Source organism: Molossus molossus, unplaced genomic scaffold (genome assembly GCF_014108415.1).
Source record: "Molossus molossus isolate mMolMol1 unplaced genomic scaffold, mMolMol1.p scaffold_m16_p_19, whole genome shotgun sequence".
Lineage (NCBI taxonomy): Eukaryota > Metazoa > Chordata > Mammalia > Chiroptera > Molossidae > Molossus > Molossus molossus.
The window spans coordinates 27,892,838-27,912,726 of NW_023425354.1; the positions used below are offsets into that span (position 1 = coordinate 27,892,838).

Consider the following 19,889-nt stretch of genomic DNA (forward strand, 5'->3'; position numbering starts at 1 on the left):
CATCTGAGAAAGTTGGAGACTGGTCTGAATTCCTTTTGAGAACCCATGACATTATCAGGGCTCATCATGGTGGAGGCAGAATATGGGAAAAACCAGGAGCATGTTCAAGGAGAAGTGAGGTAGGAGCTAGCTAAGGTGGGAGAAGGAGAGGAGAGAATGTGGCAGACAGCTGGTCAGGCAAGAGTTGTAAACATTTCTTTATGGTGTTCACAGTCTCAGTAAGAGAGGACCCGCCTACACTAACTGGTAGGAGAGACAACCCAAAAGCAGGGCCTGAGTCGCCCCTGCATGTTTCCTCCTTAGGAACCATCAGGGAGAGACTGTCTCCCACTCCAGGACTCTTGCTCTGGAGGAAGACTTTGTCTTTCCGGTCTCGTTCTTGTCTGAAAAGAGTAGGAGGTGGTGTTTGTTAGCAGCCGGCAAAGAGATCGAATCAAAATAAAACCCAGATGACTCAAATAGAACCAGGCGAGCAGGAAAATTGATTAGACACATGTGACAATGCAGGACCCGGGTGCCACCTTAGTCCTCCAGTTCTGGGCCTTAGAAAATTTGGGTGTTCTTCAGAACCATCCTGGGACTCCAACTGCAACTGTTGGTCTTCCATCAGATCAGAAGTTTGTGCAGTGGTAGAAAGACCTTTATTTCTTTACCAGATCCCCCTAATCCTTTGGAGGTAATGCACATCCTCTAATCAGGTTAGCCAGGTTTGGGTGGAAATTGTTTTAATAACTTTGCGCTTTGTTTCTCCACAACCATGTTCATTTCTGCTACTCCCGGATAGAATTTTGAAAAAAATTATATCACAATTATTGTGGTATTAGTTTTAAATACTTATGAGGTATTGTCCATTAGAATGTGGACACCACAGGATGGAGATTTTGCTTCATTCTCTAGTGCCTTGAACAGTGCCTGGCACATACTCAATAGTTCTTGATGAATTAATTTAGTGCATGTGAAAGACCCTGTGCTAAGAACCTCATATGCATTTTCTTTCATTGAGATTCTTGAGGAAACTGAGGAAAAGTTTAATTTGCCCAAGGTCATACTCAAGACAGTATTTTATTTTCTCTCTCTTTTTTTTTGGTATGTGCCCCTAGCAGGAACCGAACCCAGGACTCTCTGGTCCGCAGGCCAACGCTCCAACCGCTGAGCCAAACCGGCCAGGGCTCCAAAGACAATATTTTAAAGGGCAGAGCTCAGAAAATAGCAGGCATTACTTATTGCTATGGAGAGCTTTTCATATAGAGCCATTTCTCAATTCTCTTTCCTTCAGGATGGTGACAGGCTGCCCTCTGTACCCAGAGTGCAGGCAGGGTGCCAAAGCTGAGATGTACTTTCCTTGTAGAAAAGAAGGTACATTTCACACTGAGTAGAGTTTAGCTCAGGAACTTAGGGCTTAGGAGAACCTGGGGGAGGGAACAGCTCAGGCTTCGAAGGCCTCCTGCCCATATTGTGCTGACAGCACTGGGGTAATTCAGATGGGTAGCTTACTCAGCAGCTCCATGGCCACCAGGCACCAACATCCACCCTGCCCCTAGCCCTGGTTCCCAAAAGCTTCTAGCTCAGAGGGAGAACGGAGCAGAAGTATAGGGAGATGGTTCAAACCCCAGTTGGGTGCAAAGTTTACTTCATTTATCCCTGAATGAAGTTTGACAGTTGCCAAAAGATTAACAATGGACCTCAGAGTCAAGACAAAATGGCTTTGCTATTTAATTCCAAAACGCTTCGTCCAGAGCTCTCTTTGCTTCACCACAAACTAAACTCCTTGGAAGCAGAGATCCATCTGCTCCTCCTACCATGTGGCTGTGCAACAGCCCAGTGGGACAGGCAGTCTGTGGAGTCAGCACTGCTTGCTAGCCCACATGATGCTGGGCAAGATTCTTAACCTCTCTGTACTTGTTTCTTTGTCTGTAAAATGGAACTAAAGTGACACCTTTGTCATATAGTGTTGATGCAAATCGCTTTTAAATTTTTTTTGTGTGGTACGTGCCCCTACAGGAACCGAACCCGGGACTCTCTGGTCCGCAGGCCGACGCTCAACGGCTGAGCCAAACTGGCCAGGGTGCAAATCACTTTTAATACTCCAAGATGCTTATTACAAGCCTGGCATCTGCATAAAATGGACACCGTATAATGACTATTGACTAATCCTGTTCCCAACCCTCCAATTAACCCAAGAGTAAGAGGCTAACCTGAAGACATCAGCAAATGAGTGGGAACCCAAGTCTTCTGAGGCCCTGCTGTCCCCAGGTTTCTGGCTACTCTGCCCTTCAGAAACTCCCTGAACTGTACTGACATGTCATTAGTTCAACAAATATTTATTGTAGGTCTACTATATATCAGATAGTGGTAAAAAAAGACAACCAAGGTCACCGCATTAATTTATATTATAGTTGGGAAAACTGGCAAAAAACAAATTTAAAATATACATTTAGATAGTCCTGTAAAGGAAATAGATGAGTATTATAAATATGTACAACATGGACCATTGTATTTATATTGCCAAGATGCCGACAGCATTTGTCTAGGGCAAATGAGAAAAGCTTGGATTTTAGTATCTGCCAGACCTGGGTTTGAATTTGAGCTCCATGTGACCTTGGTCTGGTGAGTCCATCTTTCTGCCCCTCCTAACAGCAGCAATAAACAGGAATAGAGGGGAAGGAGCAGGGAGGGGAGGGGGAGGGGGGAATCAGTGGGGGAAAAAAGGAGAATCATCTGTAGCAAAAATTAATCAATAAATAAAATAAAATAAAATAAAAAAAAAACAGGAATAGTGACTGTTCAAGAGTGAGTGTTGGGGAGGGCATAAATGGGATGGGGGAGGGCATAAATGGGAATGGGGAGTTACCTGGAAAACTGATGAAAGGAAAAAGAAAATGGGGGGGCACTCCCTCTATGCCATTTGACAATGACTTAATATCACCTTTTCCTCTTAAGTACACCTTCACTGGAAAAATGTCCTTGGTTGATTACCATCACTCAGGAATTAATGCAGTCTGAAGAGTTACAGGTTATCCTCTATTACCCAGTGAACTTCAAAATTGGGCACAGAAATAAAATATTAGAACTTGTTTATGTTTACTTTTTGATTAATTGCTTTAATTCTATTTTTGTGTCTTATGATTACACAGTATATGGGTACAGTAGTACAGGTATATAATTTGTAAACACTTAGAGGTAGGCATGATAAAAATTTCTTAATGACGGGTGTGCATCCAGAAAAGGTAAAAGGCCACATGGAGGCTAAGGTAGAATTAAGGTTAGCCCTCATTTTATTTGCCTAATATAAACTAAGGAAGTATGGATTTCCATCAAGTAGCCTGCAGGCACCACTATGCTAATAAGCAGCAGGGTAAAGGAAAGGACCCAGTTCCTAAATCCCAAGTTAGTGTTCTTTCCTCTACAAGTTTCTGGGGGCAAAAGTGGAAGTAGAAATTAAATACATGCTGCAAACTAAGTAAAAAGTCAACCTTTGGATGAGCCTTTCAACAACCCAGATCATTAACCTGGAAAATAGTGCAAAAGATAGAAGACAATCTTCAGCACTTCACACTCTCCCAACAAGAAACCTCCACATAGTACTTTTGCACTACATTTGTAGGGAATGTTTTTCTTTTACTTCCCATTACACTATGTACAGTTCATTTTCAAGACAGATGTCTGTCCTTCCTCTCCCCAACTCACACACTCATCACCACCACACGCTCCAGCTTCTTTCAAACCATTCGTTTCACCTCCAAGGTGACACCATCTGGAACCAAAAATGAAGCGGCAAAATGTTGAAAATAAAAATAAAGCGGACTTTATTTAGAAGATAAAGGTGGTGGTATCAGTTTTGGTTAATAAAGTTGGGCTCAAGTGTTTTGACAGGTCTTCAATGCCATCACAGACTGGCATGCCGAGGGCATTCTAAATGCCAATTACAGATTGAAGTTGTTTCTAAAACCAAGATGCTATCAAAAGCTGATGGAGTTTGGATTTCTCTTAGTCAGACTAACACACTTCTTAAATATGAGTGACTAGATTACTTGGTTCTGAAAGTGAGAACACTACACTGAGCAATTCCCCTCCCTTTCTCCACAAGTCCCTAAGGCAGTATTACAATTGCCTCTTGACAGCCAACATTTCAACATTTCAACAGAGGGGAGCTGAGGGGAACTGGAAAAATGAAAAGCAAAATTAATAAATGTAATTGTAATTGATATAGGCAGCTGCCACTGTGGCAAACCAAAGCCTAGTCCAATGCCCATTTTCTTCACATTTGCACTGACATCTTCCCAAGCAGACGGTAACTACATTCTTGAAGGAATGTGCCAAGACTAGGGTGGGGAAGGCCCAGACAGAGTGAACAGAATGCATTTCGCATCCAGTTGCCTTGGGTGGTACAATCAATTAAGGACAAATATCCAGACTATGGAAAACCCAGTAGCCAAAGATAACTAGAAAAGATTAAATGCATAACCAGTGCAGAATAACTGCGAGGCACCAAGACCACAATCCAACCAGCCCATTTTCCTCCTCTCCATCACTGAATGGATCTGGGTGAAAGCATTAATAACAGCACTTGTCAACTGCTTCCCTGGAACAAAATGACAAAACACACAGGTTTTGTTTTCATTACGGTTCTTGGTGTACTTTATTCTCCTGCTGTCTAGTTAAGCAGCCCACACAGGACAGAAATGGGTAGCACTGAGGAATGATCATTTTTTTCTCCCCAATATTTCTGCCCCATCCCTAAGCCCTGACCAAACCCTGTCTACCAGGAATGGTTAGTATATCATCACCCTCTCCTTCAAGGAACTAAAATTTAAACAAGGCATTAGAGGGCCAGGTCTCTACTTAGGGCTTAAAAGCTGGTGCACTCTATTCACAATGGAGCATTTTTTCTTCAAATACCTGGATTTTTTTTTTTGTACACTGGTTCATAGATCGGCACTTGACTTTGAACCTGGCACCAAAAGGCACAATATCTGATACCCTGTACAAGAGCTATTAGAGATGCTGCCATATAGATGGGCAAAACCGAGCCAAACCCACTTATGAATGGAAGGCTTGGACAGGGAAGGAAAAATGGCAGAGACATATATAAGCCCCCCCCTCCCCTTTTTTTGCTAGAATGATAATGGAAGTGGGAATTTAAGGTCTTATTTAACAATCCTCCAAATACTAGGAAGCATTAAAAAAAAAAAATCTTCCTTGATGTTTTTGAAAGCAGCATATTCAAAATGCCAGCAAAAACTCCTCTAACAATTGCAAAACCAAGAGGATCAAAGCTCACCAACATCTCTTATTGCTGAAAGATTCTAAAACCCAAATTCAGGGTGCCCTGTTCCCCGTGTAAAAGGGAAAATAATTAAGTCTGATTTATAGTTATCATAGTACATCACACTTTTAAAAAAATATTAAAGCGTGTGACCAGGGAAATGTTTGACACCATTTTATTAATCTTCAACTTCAGTGGAAAAATATAACCTTTTTCAAGTGCCACTTTCATCACAAGAGTTCTAGTCTATATATATATAGATATATATATATATATACACACACACACATATATATATATATATTCTTTTGTTGTTGTTGGTTAGATGATTTTGAAGTGCAGCAAGAGACCAATACCGCATTGCAGTCAATCAAATAAGAGAACAGAAGGCCAAGCAGTTTCCAAATGGTTATTTTATCAGATTGTTTGAACATTAAATTTATCCTTGTTTGCAATCCAAAATAGTTACCTGAAGTTTGCTGTATGTGTGTGTTTACTTTATTGTATTATTTGTTTACTAAACTCTTTGGCACAATTTTCTGGGGGTGTTCAGACTGCCTTGATACATGTCAGAAGAGAACTTTTCTTTTGTGCTGCCAATCTGAGCATCTAAATTTTGGTTTGTTTGGGTTGTGGCTTTCTTTTGTTTTTGAAGTCTGCGTTCTTTATTTGTAACAATTGTATTTTTATTTTTTCTATATTCTCTAACTCCAGAGTTTCCTTTTTCTCCCCCCTCCCCCCCAATTCTACATTCACAGTTGAACCATATTATTAGGAAAGGCGCCTTGATGAGATAGATCAGGATGGGAGCTCTGAACATTCGTCAGTGTTTTCCCTAGAAGATAATTAAAAAACAAAACAAAAAACAAAATCTAAAGAGCGTCTTTCCCTTTTTTTTTTTTATATATCTCTTGTGCTGCATCAGTAGACAGAACTTCAGTTAGTTTTATGAAATGCAATGTCTAACCCCTTTTTTTCTGGGAAAAAGAAACTGCAATGACTTGAAGTTGAGAATGTGGATACCGCCTCACTCACACACACTCATTCTGGGACTGTAAAGAATCCCTCACCCTCCTTTTAGCAGGCACACATACAGTACCGTGTGGCAAAGGTACACCAAAGGTGGGCTCGAGACCCAGGCTCCATCTTTCTTATCAGTAGCAAAGGCCAGGCTGCCTTTTACAACAAAGCACCACAGCTGAACCCAGTCCCTTCTCCTCTCCCCAACTAGTCATTCCACTCAACACCGGCCGAAAGACAGAAAAGCTAGTTCTAGCCTCTCCTGGGAAGAGATAGCTCTCTTTTTTTTTTAAGCAAGTAAATCCATCGTTTTTCTCTCTTCCAAGATGGCCGACGTGATGGTTTTCTACGAAGTCAGTGCTTACTTAGCTCACTAACAGCACTGCTGTTGGCGGCTGCGGCTGCTGCTGTGGCAGGATTTTCAATGTGGTGTGTTTTCAAGCCTCACTCACTCATCCTCTCATTCCCAAACATTCAGCATCCGTGCACACTCCTCACTTCCGGGTTTTTCAAAAGATTGGAGATTTCCAGTGGGGGTCTCAGGTTATCATCCCAATGGTGACAGATCTAAAAACAGATGGAAAAAAGGTCAATCTCTGAGATCATATACAGCCAGAAGAGCCAACCACCTCTCTGATTCCTACAATTAAGTGCTCAAAGACCTGAACGGAATTTGTCAACTTTTCAAGGACTGATTATTTTTCTTCTCTTCCTATGTGCCATTTACCTGCTCTCATTAGCACCTATATCAGAAGGTAGGAGGCAAAATAAAAAGATCTGTAAAGTAAGATAACTGAGTATGTGAGAGGAAAATAAATAAAAAACTATATTGCCAAGCAGGGGTCAGACAACTCTAACTTTGGATATCTTCAGTAGAGCTAAGCAATGCCTAAAAGCACTGCAATCAAGAAAGAAAAGCATGGGGAAGAGAATAGAGAAAGTAGAATTATGGGAAAATGCCATTATTGATGACTTTATTAGGGACCAAAATGATAATGAGGACTTCAGTGAATTCTTGTTATATAAGTTCTGTTCTTCACCACCATGAGGAATCAAATATTTGGCTCAAGGAAAGATTGAGGTTGTCTGACCCTTCCACTAGTACAAGGCTTAGGAACAAAGGCCTGGCTCAGAAGCACTTATATGGGAAAGCGTACAAAACAAAATACCAAATGGAAGGCAGTCTTAACAGAACAATCTAAATAAAATGCTCCTCCTCCCCAAGAAAGTACAACTGGGCAGTAGACAAACTCTTACCAAGCTTGATTCTTCAGTTTCCTCAGTTCTTTTGTTGCCCATGTAGCAAGGGTTTTTGCTTTGTTAGTCTTCGATCTCCGCCCTTCCGTTAATAGTTCATGGATCATTGGCCTAGCTTCTACTAATTTCAGTACATCCTTCCCAAATGCTGTACATAAGTCCCTATGCAAAATAGACACACCTGAAAATGAGCTCCTTGCCTGATAGCCAGTATTAAGTATTGAGCCTCCCAAACCACAGCTAAGCTAGCTATGGGTTTCTTCTTCTATCACCTATTTTTTAAAATGGAAAGAAATCTTATAAATATCACCTGCCCTCAACAGATGAGAAAAATGAGCTCTAAAGATGTAGAATGACTTACTCAAGTCATTCCACAGCTATCTCATGGTAAAATCAATACTTAAACCCAATTCTTTGAACTTCTGAAGATCAATGTTTCTTAAAATGATGCCTCAGAAACCTTCAATAGAGGCTAACAAGCAATTTGTTGACCGACATCAGGATATGGGATGGGCACAGATCTGATGCTGCTGTTATACCTGAGAATCCACTTCATCAGGAATTTAGTGGGGTAGAAATTAGAAATCTGAAGGGTCTGAAATGAGGCTAGAGCTAATGTCTTGAATAAATTATTATTTGTGAGAACTCAAAACATGACACCATGGGTTCTATTAAAGGAATTTCCTCTGTACCAAAGAAGTGGCCAATTACTATCCAGTCTACTCCCCCTAAGTTTTTTTTATATGTCCCCTCACTTTCCACCAGATGTTAAACTCAGCTATTAGAAGCAGGGTATAACCTACCCTATCAGTCCAGCAGCACAAGCTACTACTCCATCTGTATGATCTTCATCTCCAGCAATGTGGTCAATGAAAGACAGAATAAATTCCACTCTGGGTTGTACGAGCATCACATCCGCTATAAAAGAAAGAGATGGTCTGATGAACTTGTCTCACATCTGGCAGGACTACATTCTATTTCCAAATTTCCAAATACTCTAACCCTATCAATCAGGCAGGTGTCAGATTGGAGAACTAGATGCATGTAAGTACACCAAATTATTCTTTCTCAAACTAAGATGCCATTCAAGTCAACAGAAGAGGAAAATACTCCTTTTCTTTAATCCTCACCTGAAGACATTTTTGAATTTATCTTCAGATAGAGTGGAAGGGAGAGGGGGAGGAAGAGAGAAGAGAAACATCTATGTGAGAGAGACACATCGACTGGTTGCCATCTGCATGACCCCAACCGGAGCCAGGGACAAACTGAAACTGAGATACGTGCCCTTAGCGGGAACTGAACCCAAGACTCTGGTCTGTGGGCCGACGCTCTGATCCCTGAGCCAAACTGGCCAGGGCCCTCTTCTTCTAAGCTGATAACAACAACAGAAGGAACAAACGAAACCTTTCCTCTGAGCCCATGTCAAAGGGATAAAGGACAAATATTTCCCAATCAATAACAGAAACATCAAGTGATAGGGGAAATCTGATCCCCCAATCACTCAATTCAGCTGCACAAGGAGGGGGTGTATGTGGACCAACAATTGACATTCATGGTTGGTACAGATGTAACCAGCACCAGTGGCCTTCCTGTATCCTATCCCTTGCAATGCTCAAGAAATGTGAGACAATGTAGCAAAGGAAGAAGGAACAGAAACAATAAAAGTCTATACCTTCCCCACAAAGCTACTCTCTTCATTAGGGCACTATTCCTTTCTCATGTTCCTTTAAGCAATAGGTGCTAGTTTACAAGTAAGCTACAGAATGAAAGACACAGCCCATTTGGCTAAGTGCACCCTGGACTAAGTAAATTTGGTTGTATACTCAACGGTGTACGTTCTCCTGGTCTCCCTTTAATCCCTGGACAATTCCGGTATAGGCTTCCAAGCAACCTTCCCTTAGCTCATTCAGATAATCCACCATGTCATAGTCTGACTGTAAAACACAAAGAAAAGATTGTCCGTTATATTGATCACTTTTAGTTATATTATATTTGTCCAAGTTCTGCTACTCCAATAAGGTTGGACTGAAGGATAGCTATCAACTTACCTTGTCCACCTGGGCTTGGGAAGCCTGCTGTAGAGTATTCAATACGACCTCTAGGTATTTTTTAAACTCTCCACCAATAGCAAGGGCAATATCACCAAACACTGACAGAATCTGTGGTTTCACAGACCTGTGAACATTTTCATTCTGACAAGAAAAACAAACAAAAACAGGAAAAGCAAATCATTAGAAGTCACAATTTGTTCTATCCAGACACAATTTTTTTTTCTGGATAATTCTCACCCCAGAACATTTTTTCCATTGATATGTAGAGCAATAGTGGGAGGGAGGGAAAGAAACATCGATGTGAAAGAGACACATCAATTGGTTGCCTCCTAAATGCATCCTGACATGGGCCAGGGATGGAAGCTTGACCAGCAATCGAACTCAAAACCCATTGGTGCGAAGGCTGGTGCTCTAACCACTAAGCCACATCAGCCAGAGCACAAACTTAAAAATAAGAAGAAACTATGCTGTATACACACAAATTAACAATGGTTATCTCTGTATACAGGGATTATGTTTCCTTTCCCTTGGCATTTTACTGGCTTTCCTCCCCAAATTCCATGCATTGAGCACACATTCCTTTAACTTGATAATCTTGTGAAAACAAATTAATTACCTTCCACATAAGCCCACAGCCAACATTCTGAGAAATTAAAGCTCCCTGTCATTAATCTTGATGTTTAACCATCTTTCCAACCAAGTGAGTTCTTCAAATACTGGTAAATTAGACTGTGTGTAGACACTCACCCCCAAGTTCTCCAATAGGAGCTGCATCACCTCATCACAGAAAGGTAAGATATTGGATTGTAGAGCACGGCATAAGTCTCCTACTAAGCCCACAGCTGCCAAACAAACCTGCAAAGAAGCAAGAAAATGATCTCTCAAACAGAACAGGTTGCCTGTAGGGAGGGGTAAGGCATTATTTTCCCCTAGCTGCTGGTCCTTTATCACTTGAACCTAGAGTGAAGAACAGCAAAAAATCTGTTCTCGCCCTGGCCGGTTTGGCTCAGCGGTTAGAGCGTTGGCCTGCGGTCCGGAGAGACCCGGGTTCGGTTCCCGCTAAGGGCGCGTACCTCGGTTGCAGTTTGTCCCCGGCCCTGGTCGGTTGTGCGGGTGGCAGTCACTCGATGTGTTCCTTTCACATCGATGTTTCTCTCTCTCTCTCTCTCTCTGTTCCTCTCTCTCCTTCCCACTCTACCTGAACAAAAAATGGAAAAATGTCCTCTGCTGAGGATAAAAAAAAAAGTTAAAAAAAAAAAAAATCTGTTCTCACTGAGCTTTGTTCATTTTAACAAACACAGCAGAAAGAGAACAAACACTATCAGAGATATCATTAAGAAAAGAAACTATCTGCCAGGGATGGAGTGGTGGCTGAGGCAGGTAGTTAAAAAAAAAAAAGCCCTGCTGTTAAGATGCTACTCTGTTTTGGAAATATACAGGTAAGAACTACCTGCGTTACAGGAAACCAAATTTGTACCACAGTGACTATCAGGTAAATGAGATGGGGGTTGGGATTCCAACACCAGTGCAGTAACAAAACAAAACAAAAAATCCATGTATGTTTCATAATACTGGAGCACAATGCAATGGCAACAGGAGGTGGCTATAAAATTATTACAGAAATAGTGTCTGTTTCAGTTAATTTTATAGTTATGATTTAATACTGCATTAAAAAAAAAAAAATCCTCACCTGAGGATATTTTCCCATTTATCTTCAGATTGGAACCCCCCCCCCCCATTGGTTGCTTCCCACATGACCCTGACCAGGGCTGGGAGCTGAACTGCAAGCAAGGTACATGACAGGAATTGAACCTGAGACTCTGGTCCACAGGCCAATGGTCTAACTGATGAGCCAAACTGGCCAGGGCTAACTAATACTGCATCTTTATGTTTGTTTTTATTTCTGTTGACTAAATGGTGCCATATATGATCTGTGTTTATATGTTAAGCTTTGATAAATTTTAACTTTTTATAATAGACTTCTGTAATTTAGTAATAGTAAATGACAAACTAGTATCTACACATAATTTACATATTTATTACATACCTAATTTTCTTTTAACTTTTCAATTATCTCTAGGCTATGCGGGCCATGTCGGCGAGTTTTTCAAACTGTTGCAATCTCAAAAAAAGTGTCCAACGTCTTAAAAAATCTGCAATTGCCCTGGCCGGTGTGGCTCTGTTGGCTGGGTGTTGTTCCGTGCATGGAAAGGTTGCTGGTTCAATTCCAAGTCAGGGCACATGCACCGGGTTTTGGGCTTCCGGTAGGGGATATGCAGGAGGCAGCTGATGGATGTTTCTTTCTCTCTCTCCATCAATAAAAATATTTAAAAAAAAAAAAAAAAAAATCCACATGCCCTGGCCAGTTTGGCTCAGCAGTTGGAGAGTCGGCCTCCAGTCCAGAGAGACCCAGGTTCAGTTCCCGCTAGGGCACATGCCTCGGCTGCAGTTTGTCCCCAGCCTTGGATGGGGTCGTGTGGGAGGCAGCCACTCGATGTGTCCCTTTCATGTCGGTGTTTCTCTCTCTCCCCCTCCCTCCCACTCTATCTGAACAAAAAATGGAAATGTCCTTGAGTGAGGATAAAAAATTAATAAATAAGTAAAGTTAGAGTCTTCAGTAATTAAAAAAAAAATTTTTTTTAATTAAAAAAAAAAAATCTACATACAAGTGGACCTGTGCAGTTCAAACGGCAACTGTATTTTAAAATGCATAGCCTACCTGGTATTCAGCATAATTTTTCAATCCAATGCCCAGAAAGGGTTTAAAGGCCTCCATGTACTTTAGAAATTCACCACCCAACACTGTAAAGAAATAAACTATTACCACTACAGAATATCACTTAAGTGAGCAAAAATAAGCATCCTATTTCTCCCAAAATATGTTCATTCCACTTAAGAGGTTGGGTGGAATGTGAGTTAATCACTGATTCTATCATGAAGACATCAAGACTCAGACAAACCAAAATTTAACTGCTGTAAGGGCCTAACTCTTGGGTCCTGGAGATAATGCCACATTGCCAGAGTAGGATTTCACCCTGGCTCAAACAACCAAGAGGTATAGCCCTCAAGGAATGTCAAAGTTAATTTGAATTGGCTGAGCTAGCAATACTGCCTCTTGTCTACCTCTTCATCTGATTATAACAAGTCCTCTTTGGAAGCCAGCTTAAAACTGGGTCCCTAGGCAAGTCCTTTAAAAACTTACTTAAGCCACTCAGAAAAAGCAGACTGGGCTTCATATATTCAAATCAGGCATTCCAGGAGCCTAAATGAACTGCTGTGCTCTGTCAGACTGGTTACCATGATGGCAGACCAGTTAGACACATGCTCTTCAAGCTAGAAATAGGTCTGGTCCTCAGAAGAGTGGTTCTCAGGATATGGCCTTAGTAGTACACCATATAGGCCACTCCTGAAGAAGCATTCCAGGATTCTAAAGTGCTCTTTAATGACCATTCAAAGAGTCTTAGGTCAGACACAGCTTCCCCAAAAGCAATTTTGCATAGACACGAAACAACCAGAAATTCCTAGAACTCAATGTTTCATCTCATTCCAACCCAGGCATTATGATGTGTCAACCCGAGTCCAAAGTGTTATAACCCAAACCAGGAGGTACCAAGTGCCAGGAAAGAAAATAGAAACCTTTGCTTCCCCCATCACTGATAGGAGCCAAACCTCAATAAATCAAGTAGACTTTCAAGGGAAAACACCTGACAAACATGAGGTAGATGATAACAGTTTCCCCTTCAAAAAGGTTGCCAATCTGAGTTGCAAACTAGCTCCCCATTTACTTCAAGGAGAGTGAGTGGCAAGGCAGTCATGCACAAATTTACACTTAAACATTCAATTTAACTTTGAATCGACTCATACCACAATAAATGAGAAAACAGAACCACGCTTTCCGCAGTCAAAAATTCTTCGTGGCCACTTCTAGCTCTTGCATTCTAAAAACATTCCTTGCCCAATTTCGGCTCACTGACCTTCCACCAGTGTGCCAACTGCCATTAGGGCATCCTCTTGAACTCCTCCAGACCCAGCCGTGCTTTGGAACATCCTTAACAGGGAGGCCATGACAACATCAGAGATCTGCAAAGCATCTTGATGTTGTACTTTCCGGAGAACATTCTGTGAAATGAACTAGAGTTCAGGATCTGTTGATTCCAAACCTTCCAATCAGAACACTATACCTTTTTAAAATCAATTAAGTACCTTGAAATGCTTTCTTTTTTGAAAAGGCCAAATATACCTTTTGTGCTCAAATATTTTTAAAAAATGTTTATATTGATTTTTTTTGAGAGAGAAACACTGGTGAGAGAGAAGCATCAATCGCTGCCTCTTCCATGCAACCCTAACCCCCCTGCCCCCCAGGATTGAGCCCATAACCCATATACTAGGTATCGAACCAGCAACCTCTGGGTGCATGGGATGACACTCAACCAACTAAGGCACACTGGCCAGGGATACACTCAAATGTTTCGACAGTGCAAATCATTGCAACATACATTCTAATATCCCTTCTATTTCCCAATTCAGAACACACACGACACAATGTTCCATGGTGCATAAAACCACCTATTCTGCATTTCATTTATATGTCTGACCAACTCCTGTCAGCAGCCTCCACATTCCAGTCTTATTATTTCAGCCTTGAAGAACATGTCAAGAACATGTCATAGCGTTCTTACTCATAAAACAAAACAAAACAAAAAAACAATCATTTATATATCCTAACTCATTTACAGATGATGGTCAAGAAACAGTCTTGATAAAATGAAGCCAACCTGACTTTTCCTAATTTAATATTCCTCTAACTTCCCTCCTTACCCTTTAATTTGTTTCAACTAAGGTTACAGAATTATTCCCGTATTTGTCTGATCAGTAAGGAAACACCTGCCCTGGCCAGTTTGGCTCAGCGGCAGAGCGTCGGCCTGCGGTCCAGAGAGACCCAGGTTCAGTTCCCGCTAAGGGCATGTATCTCGGTTGCAGTTTGTCCCCAGCCCTGGTTGGGTCGTGCGGGTGGCAACCACTCGATGTGTCCCTTTCACGTCGATGTTTCTCTCTCTCTCTCCCCCTCCCCACTCTATCTGAACAAAAAATGTCCTCAGGTGAGGATAAAAAAATAATAATAATATGGAAACACCTCTTAACAGTCATGCTTTAAAAAATTAAGTTTGGCCCTGGCCGGTTTGGCTCAGCGGTTAGAGCGTCGGCCTGCGGTCCTGAGAGACCCGGGTTCGGTTCCCGCTAAGGGCACGTACCTCGGTTGCAGTTTGTCCCCGGCCCTGGTCGGTTGTGCGGGTGGCAGCCACTCAATGTGTTCCTTTCACATCGATATTTCTCTCTCCCTCTCTGTTCCTCTCTCTCCCTCCCACTCTACCTGAACAAAAAATGGAAAAATGTCCTTGGGTGAGGATAAAAAAAAAAAAAAAAAATTAAGTTTGGAACCCTGGCGGGTCTGGCTCAGTGGTTACACAGGGGTGGGGAACCTTTTTCCTGCCAAGGGCCACCTGAATATTTATATCACTCAGGGGCCATACAAAATTATCAACTTAAAAATTAGCCTGCTATATTTGGCGAGGTGTGTGTTATGTTAGCTGGTATTGATTTCTCGGACCTTATGTGGCCGGAGGACTGAAGGGTCTTAGGTTCAATACCCAGTCAAGGGCATAGACCTGGGTTGTAGATTCAATCCCTAACCCCGGGTGAGGTAGTGTGGGAGACAACCAATCAACGTATCTGTCTCTCTCTCTCCTTCCCTCCCTTCTACTCTATCTAAAAAAATAAAATAAAATAAATCAATGGAAAAGTATCCTCAGGTGAAGATTAACAAAAAAAAAAAAACAAAAAAAAAAATTTAAGTTTGGAGAAACAGAGAGGAATTTACCTAGTTAAGATTACCTAGTAAGCCCTGGCTGGTTTGGCTCGGTGGTTAGAGTGTTGGCCCGTGGTCTGGAGAGACCCGGGTTCGGTTCCTGCTAAGGGCACGTACCTCAGTTGCAGTTTTTTTTTTTTATCCTCACTCGAGGACATTTTTCCATTTTTTGTTCAGGTAGACTGGGAGGGAGAGAGAGGAACAGAGAGAGAGAGAGAAACATCGATGTGAAAGGAACACATCAAGTGGCTGCCACCTGCACAACCGACCAGGGCCGGGGACAAACTGCAACCGAGGTACGCGCCCTTTGCGGGAACCGAACCCGGGTCTCTCAGGACTGCAGGCCGACGCTCTAACCGCTGAACCAAACCGGCCAGGGCCCTCGGTTGCAGTTTGTCCCCGGCCCTGGTTGGGTTGTGCGGCAACCACTCGATGTGTCCCTTTCATGTCGATGTTTCTCTCTCTCTCTCTCTCTCTCTCTCTCTCTCTCTCTCTCTCTCGCCCCCGCTCCCACTCTATCTGAACAAAAATACCAAAAAATGTCCTCGGGTGAGGATAAAAAAAACAAAAAAAAAAAGATTACCTAGTAAGCATCACTCATTGCTAAAATCTAGTAATCACCTAAGCATCAGACAGGTTCCAGGGTTTTCCTGTTCTTTGGGGCAAAAAATCCTCAGCCACTGCATGACTCCAGTCATAAGTGAGGAGTGACATTTTATTACAATTATCCTGGCCTTTCAGAAAAAGGCCCTGGCCGGTTTGGTTCCGTGGATAGAGCATCAGCCCGCAGACCAAAGAGTCTTGGGTTCGATCCCGGTCAAAGGCATGTACCTTGGTTGCAGTTCAGTCCCCAGCCCTGGTCAGGGTCATGCGGGAGGCAACCAGTGGATGTGTCTCTCATATCGATGTTTCTCTCTCTCTCCCTCCCACTATGTCTGAAAATAAATAGAAAAAATACCCTTGGATGAAGATTTTTAAAAACATGAAGTCTACTGTGAATGCTAGGTACTATAAATGATGTAAATTATAAAAAAGCTACCAACAGCAACTGTTGTTTCAAAAGATGATAGTAGAAATTCAAGGCTTTATTTTTAGCTGGGTGAATTACAGCTGGGAACCAAATATGCCCGGCTACACTTGGACAACCCAATGAAAACCAAAGAATAAAAGTTACCCCAACATAAAACAGCTATAAAAAAGAATTCTTATCAGTCTGTTGTAATTTTGCTTCTAGGTATATGCTGTTTGACTCACTCTTTTTTTATTAATCCTCACCTGAGGATATTTTTCCATTGATTTTTTGATAGAGTGAAAAGGAGAGGGGAGAGGGAGGGAGGAAGGGAGGGAGAGAGGGAGGAAGGAAGGGAATGAGGGAGGGAGGGAGGGAAAGAAAGAGGGAGGGCAGGAGAGAGACAGAAACATCAATGTGAGAGACACATTGATTGGTTGCCTCCAGCACAACCCAGGCTGGGGATCAAACCTGCAATCCAGGTAACATTCTAGTTCCTTGACTGGGAACAGAACCTGTGACCCTTTGGTCCTCAGGGCAACACTCTAACCACTGAGCCAAACCGGACAGGGCTTGACTCAAACTCATAAAAATTCAAATAAACAAAAAAATACTACAGCAGGGAGGACCATCACAAACCGTGTAGTTTTCTTCCCTAGACTGTGCAAAAGACAAATTTCATCTTTATGGACAGAGAAAGGAAAATGAAGAATTATTCTCCTAATCAATCACAGACGAAGGCCTTGAGAGAGAGCTTCTGATCAGCACCATCTACACCATTTCAGAGTTCCATACGTCCTTAAACTTATCTTGGGATATGATTCTCTTTCCTGTCTATTAAGAAATCATGGAACCATCATACCTGAAGAGTTGCGCAGAGTAAAGACTGAAGGTCATTGAACTGGATCCTATCCGATGTGCTCTGGATATGTGACTACAAGGGAAAAAAAGATCATCATGTTCTGAATAAACACCTTTTAAAACAGCTCTAAACTCCCTCAATGTTTCCATTTTTGTGGGTTTGCCAGGATCATTAAATAAGCGCCACTAATGCTAAATACAGAAAAGTAAATAAAATGTAACACATGTGCCCTGGCTGGGTTGCTCAGTTGATTACAGCATCCTCCAGATGTGCCAAGATTGATCCCAGGTCAGGGCACATATAAGAAGCAAATAATGGTCCTGGCCAGTTTGGCTCAGCGGTTAGAGTCTGCCTGTGGTCCAGAGAGACCCGGGTTCGGTTCCCGCTAAGGGCACATGCCTCGGTTGCAGTTTGTCCCCGGCCCTGGTTGGGTTGTGCGGGAGGCAACCACTTGATGTGTCTCTTTCACATCGATGTTTCTCACTCTCTGTCTCTTCCTCTTTCTCCCTCCCACTCTATCTGAACAAAAAAATGGAAAAAATGTCCTCTGGTGAGGATAAAAAAAAAAGCAAATAATGGCCCGGGCCAGTTTGGCTCAGCAGTTAGAGCATCAGCCCACGGACCAGAGAGACCCAGGTTCGGTTCTCGCTAAGGTCACGTACCTAGGTTGCAGTTTGTCCCCAGCTCCAGTTGGGGTTGTGCGGGTGACAACCAGTTGATGTGTCTCTCTTACATCGATGTTTCTCTCTCTCTTCCTCCCCCTCTCCTTCTAGCTCTCTTTGAAGATAAATACAAAAATGTCCTTGGGTGAGGATTAAAAAAATAAATAAAAAAAACAGAAGCAAATAATGAATGCATAAAAACATGGAATGACAAATTGATGTTTTTTTCTCTCTCCCCCAAATCAATAAATAAAAATTAAAAACAAAAACAAAAATACACGTATGAGAAACTGTGACAAGCAATGTAAACTTTAAATTACAACACTTTGCCCTGGCCAGTTTGGATCAGCGGTTAGAGTGGTGGCCTGTGGTCCAGAGAGAGCCGGGTTTGGTTCCCGCTGAGGGCACGTACCTCGGTTGCAGTTTGTCCCCGGCCCTGGTTGGGTTGTGTGGGTGGCGGCCACTCGATGTGTCCCTTTCACGTCAATGTTTCTCTCTATCTCTCTCCCTCCCACTCTATATGAACAAAATATCGAAAAATGTCCTCAGGTGAGAATTAAAAAATAAATAAATTACAACACTTTTTTGCATAAGCCTTATATCTTTCTGAGAAAATATATACTTAAACACCCAAAAAAGAGAGAACAGCCTTAAAAACAAAACTATGTTAGGGGTACTACACCCTTCCTACCAATAGCCAGGAATGCCCTAAGTCTTACCTCCATCTGAAGCACTTGCTGAAGTCGTTCCATGATAACTAGGGTAGTTTTCTGAACTGCAGGGTAACAATCCTTGGCACTGTTTTTCACAATTTCCATCAGAGATTCATAGGCAGAACTTCTCAGGTTGTTCTGGTGTCCATCAGGTCTGTAAGGAAAACACAGCAAAAATCTTGAAGTCTCTATTAATAAATAATAGAGGAGTTTTAAAATGCAGACATTGTCTCATCAAAAATAACTCAGGCCTTGGCCAGTGTGGCTCAGTGATTAGAGTGTCAGTCCATGCACCAAAGGGTAGTGGATTCGATTCCCAGTCAAGGGCACGTACCTGGGTTGTAGGTTCGATCTCTGGCCCCGGTCAGGACATGTGCAAGGAGGCAACCAATCAATGTTTCTCTCTCTCTTCCTTCCCCTCTAAAATCAGTAAAAATATATTCTAAGAAATAATAAAATTATGCTGTTTCAATCATTCAAAACAAACAAACAAAAAAAAACCACCCAAGTTGCTTTGAATACCTAAGAAAAAGGCACCTAAATTTTCTTCATTCATCTGTGAGAAATGCCTTTATCTATTGTAATCTCGAACAGAGAAGTGGAAATAAACTAGGTAAGCCTAGAAGAATTTATACACAGTCTTCTTCCCTCAATAGTTTGTTTTTTTAAAAAATGGCTTTAGTAAGCATAGTTCACACAAAACCAAAATAATTCAACGTTGTCCCCAACTTGTAACTCCTTATAGCTGTATTTCAGCAAGGGTCAATGTGGCTCAGTCGTTGAGCATCGACCCATGCATCAGAAGGTCACCCATTTGATTCCTGGTCAGGACACATGCCCAGACTGTGGGCCTGATCCGGGGACACACACACACACACACGGACATGCAGGAGGCAGCCAATTGATGTTCTCTCTCATCGATGCTTCTCTCTCCCTCTCCCCCTCTCTCACTTCCTGCCTCTAAAAATCAATAAAAGTGGGGAAAAAAACAAAAACAAAACTACATTTCAAAGTTAATTTGCAAAACAACTGCATTTAATGGCAAGTTCTGCACCCAATATCATAAACAGTTATTAATGATCTCATATGGGAACTAAATCCATAACAAGAGCTACTATTTCCTTTATACATAATCAATCAGTCCTGCCAACTGCAGATACCACAAAATGAAGGGACCTATCTA

General features: G+C 42.0%; 1 protein-coding gene across 2 annotated transcripts in view; it reads right to left on the minus strand.

Annotated features, from left to right (window-relative positions):
* Positions 1-5,560: 5,560 nt before the first annotated feature.
* The window catches only part of KPNB1 (karyopherin subunit beta 1), a 30,557-nt gene continuing 16,228 nt past the window's right edge, over positions 5,561-19,889 (minus strand). Inside the window, exons 13-22 of one of the 2 annotated variants that reach the window (XM_036268095.1) lie at positions 18,713-18,860; positions 17,332-17,403; positions 13,569-13,713; positions 12,314-12,396; positions 10,342-10,449; positions 9,592-9,735; positions 9,372-9,477; positions 8,347-8,461; positions 7,544-7,705; positions 5,563-6,853 (exon numbers count right to left, since the gene is read on the minus strand). In XM_036268095.1, coding sequence (XP_036123988.1) covers position 6,853; positions 7,544-7,705; positions 8,347-8,461; positions 9,372-9,477; positions 9,592-9,735; positions 10,342-10,449; positions 12,314-12,396; positions 13,569-13,713; positions 17,332-17,403; positions 18,713-18,860 — 1,084 coding nt within the window. In that variant the 3' untranslated portion in view covers positions 5,563-6,852. Of the gene's footprint in view, positions 6,854-7,543; positions 7,706-8,346; positions 8,462-9,371; positions 9,478-9,591; positions 9,736-10,341; positions 10,450-12,313; positions 12,397-13,568; positions 13,714-17,331; positions 17,404-18,712; positions 18,861-19,889 lie in introns of both variants that reach the window. The other variant, XM_036268096.1, reaches the window with a different exon arrangement.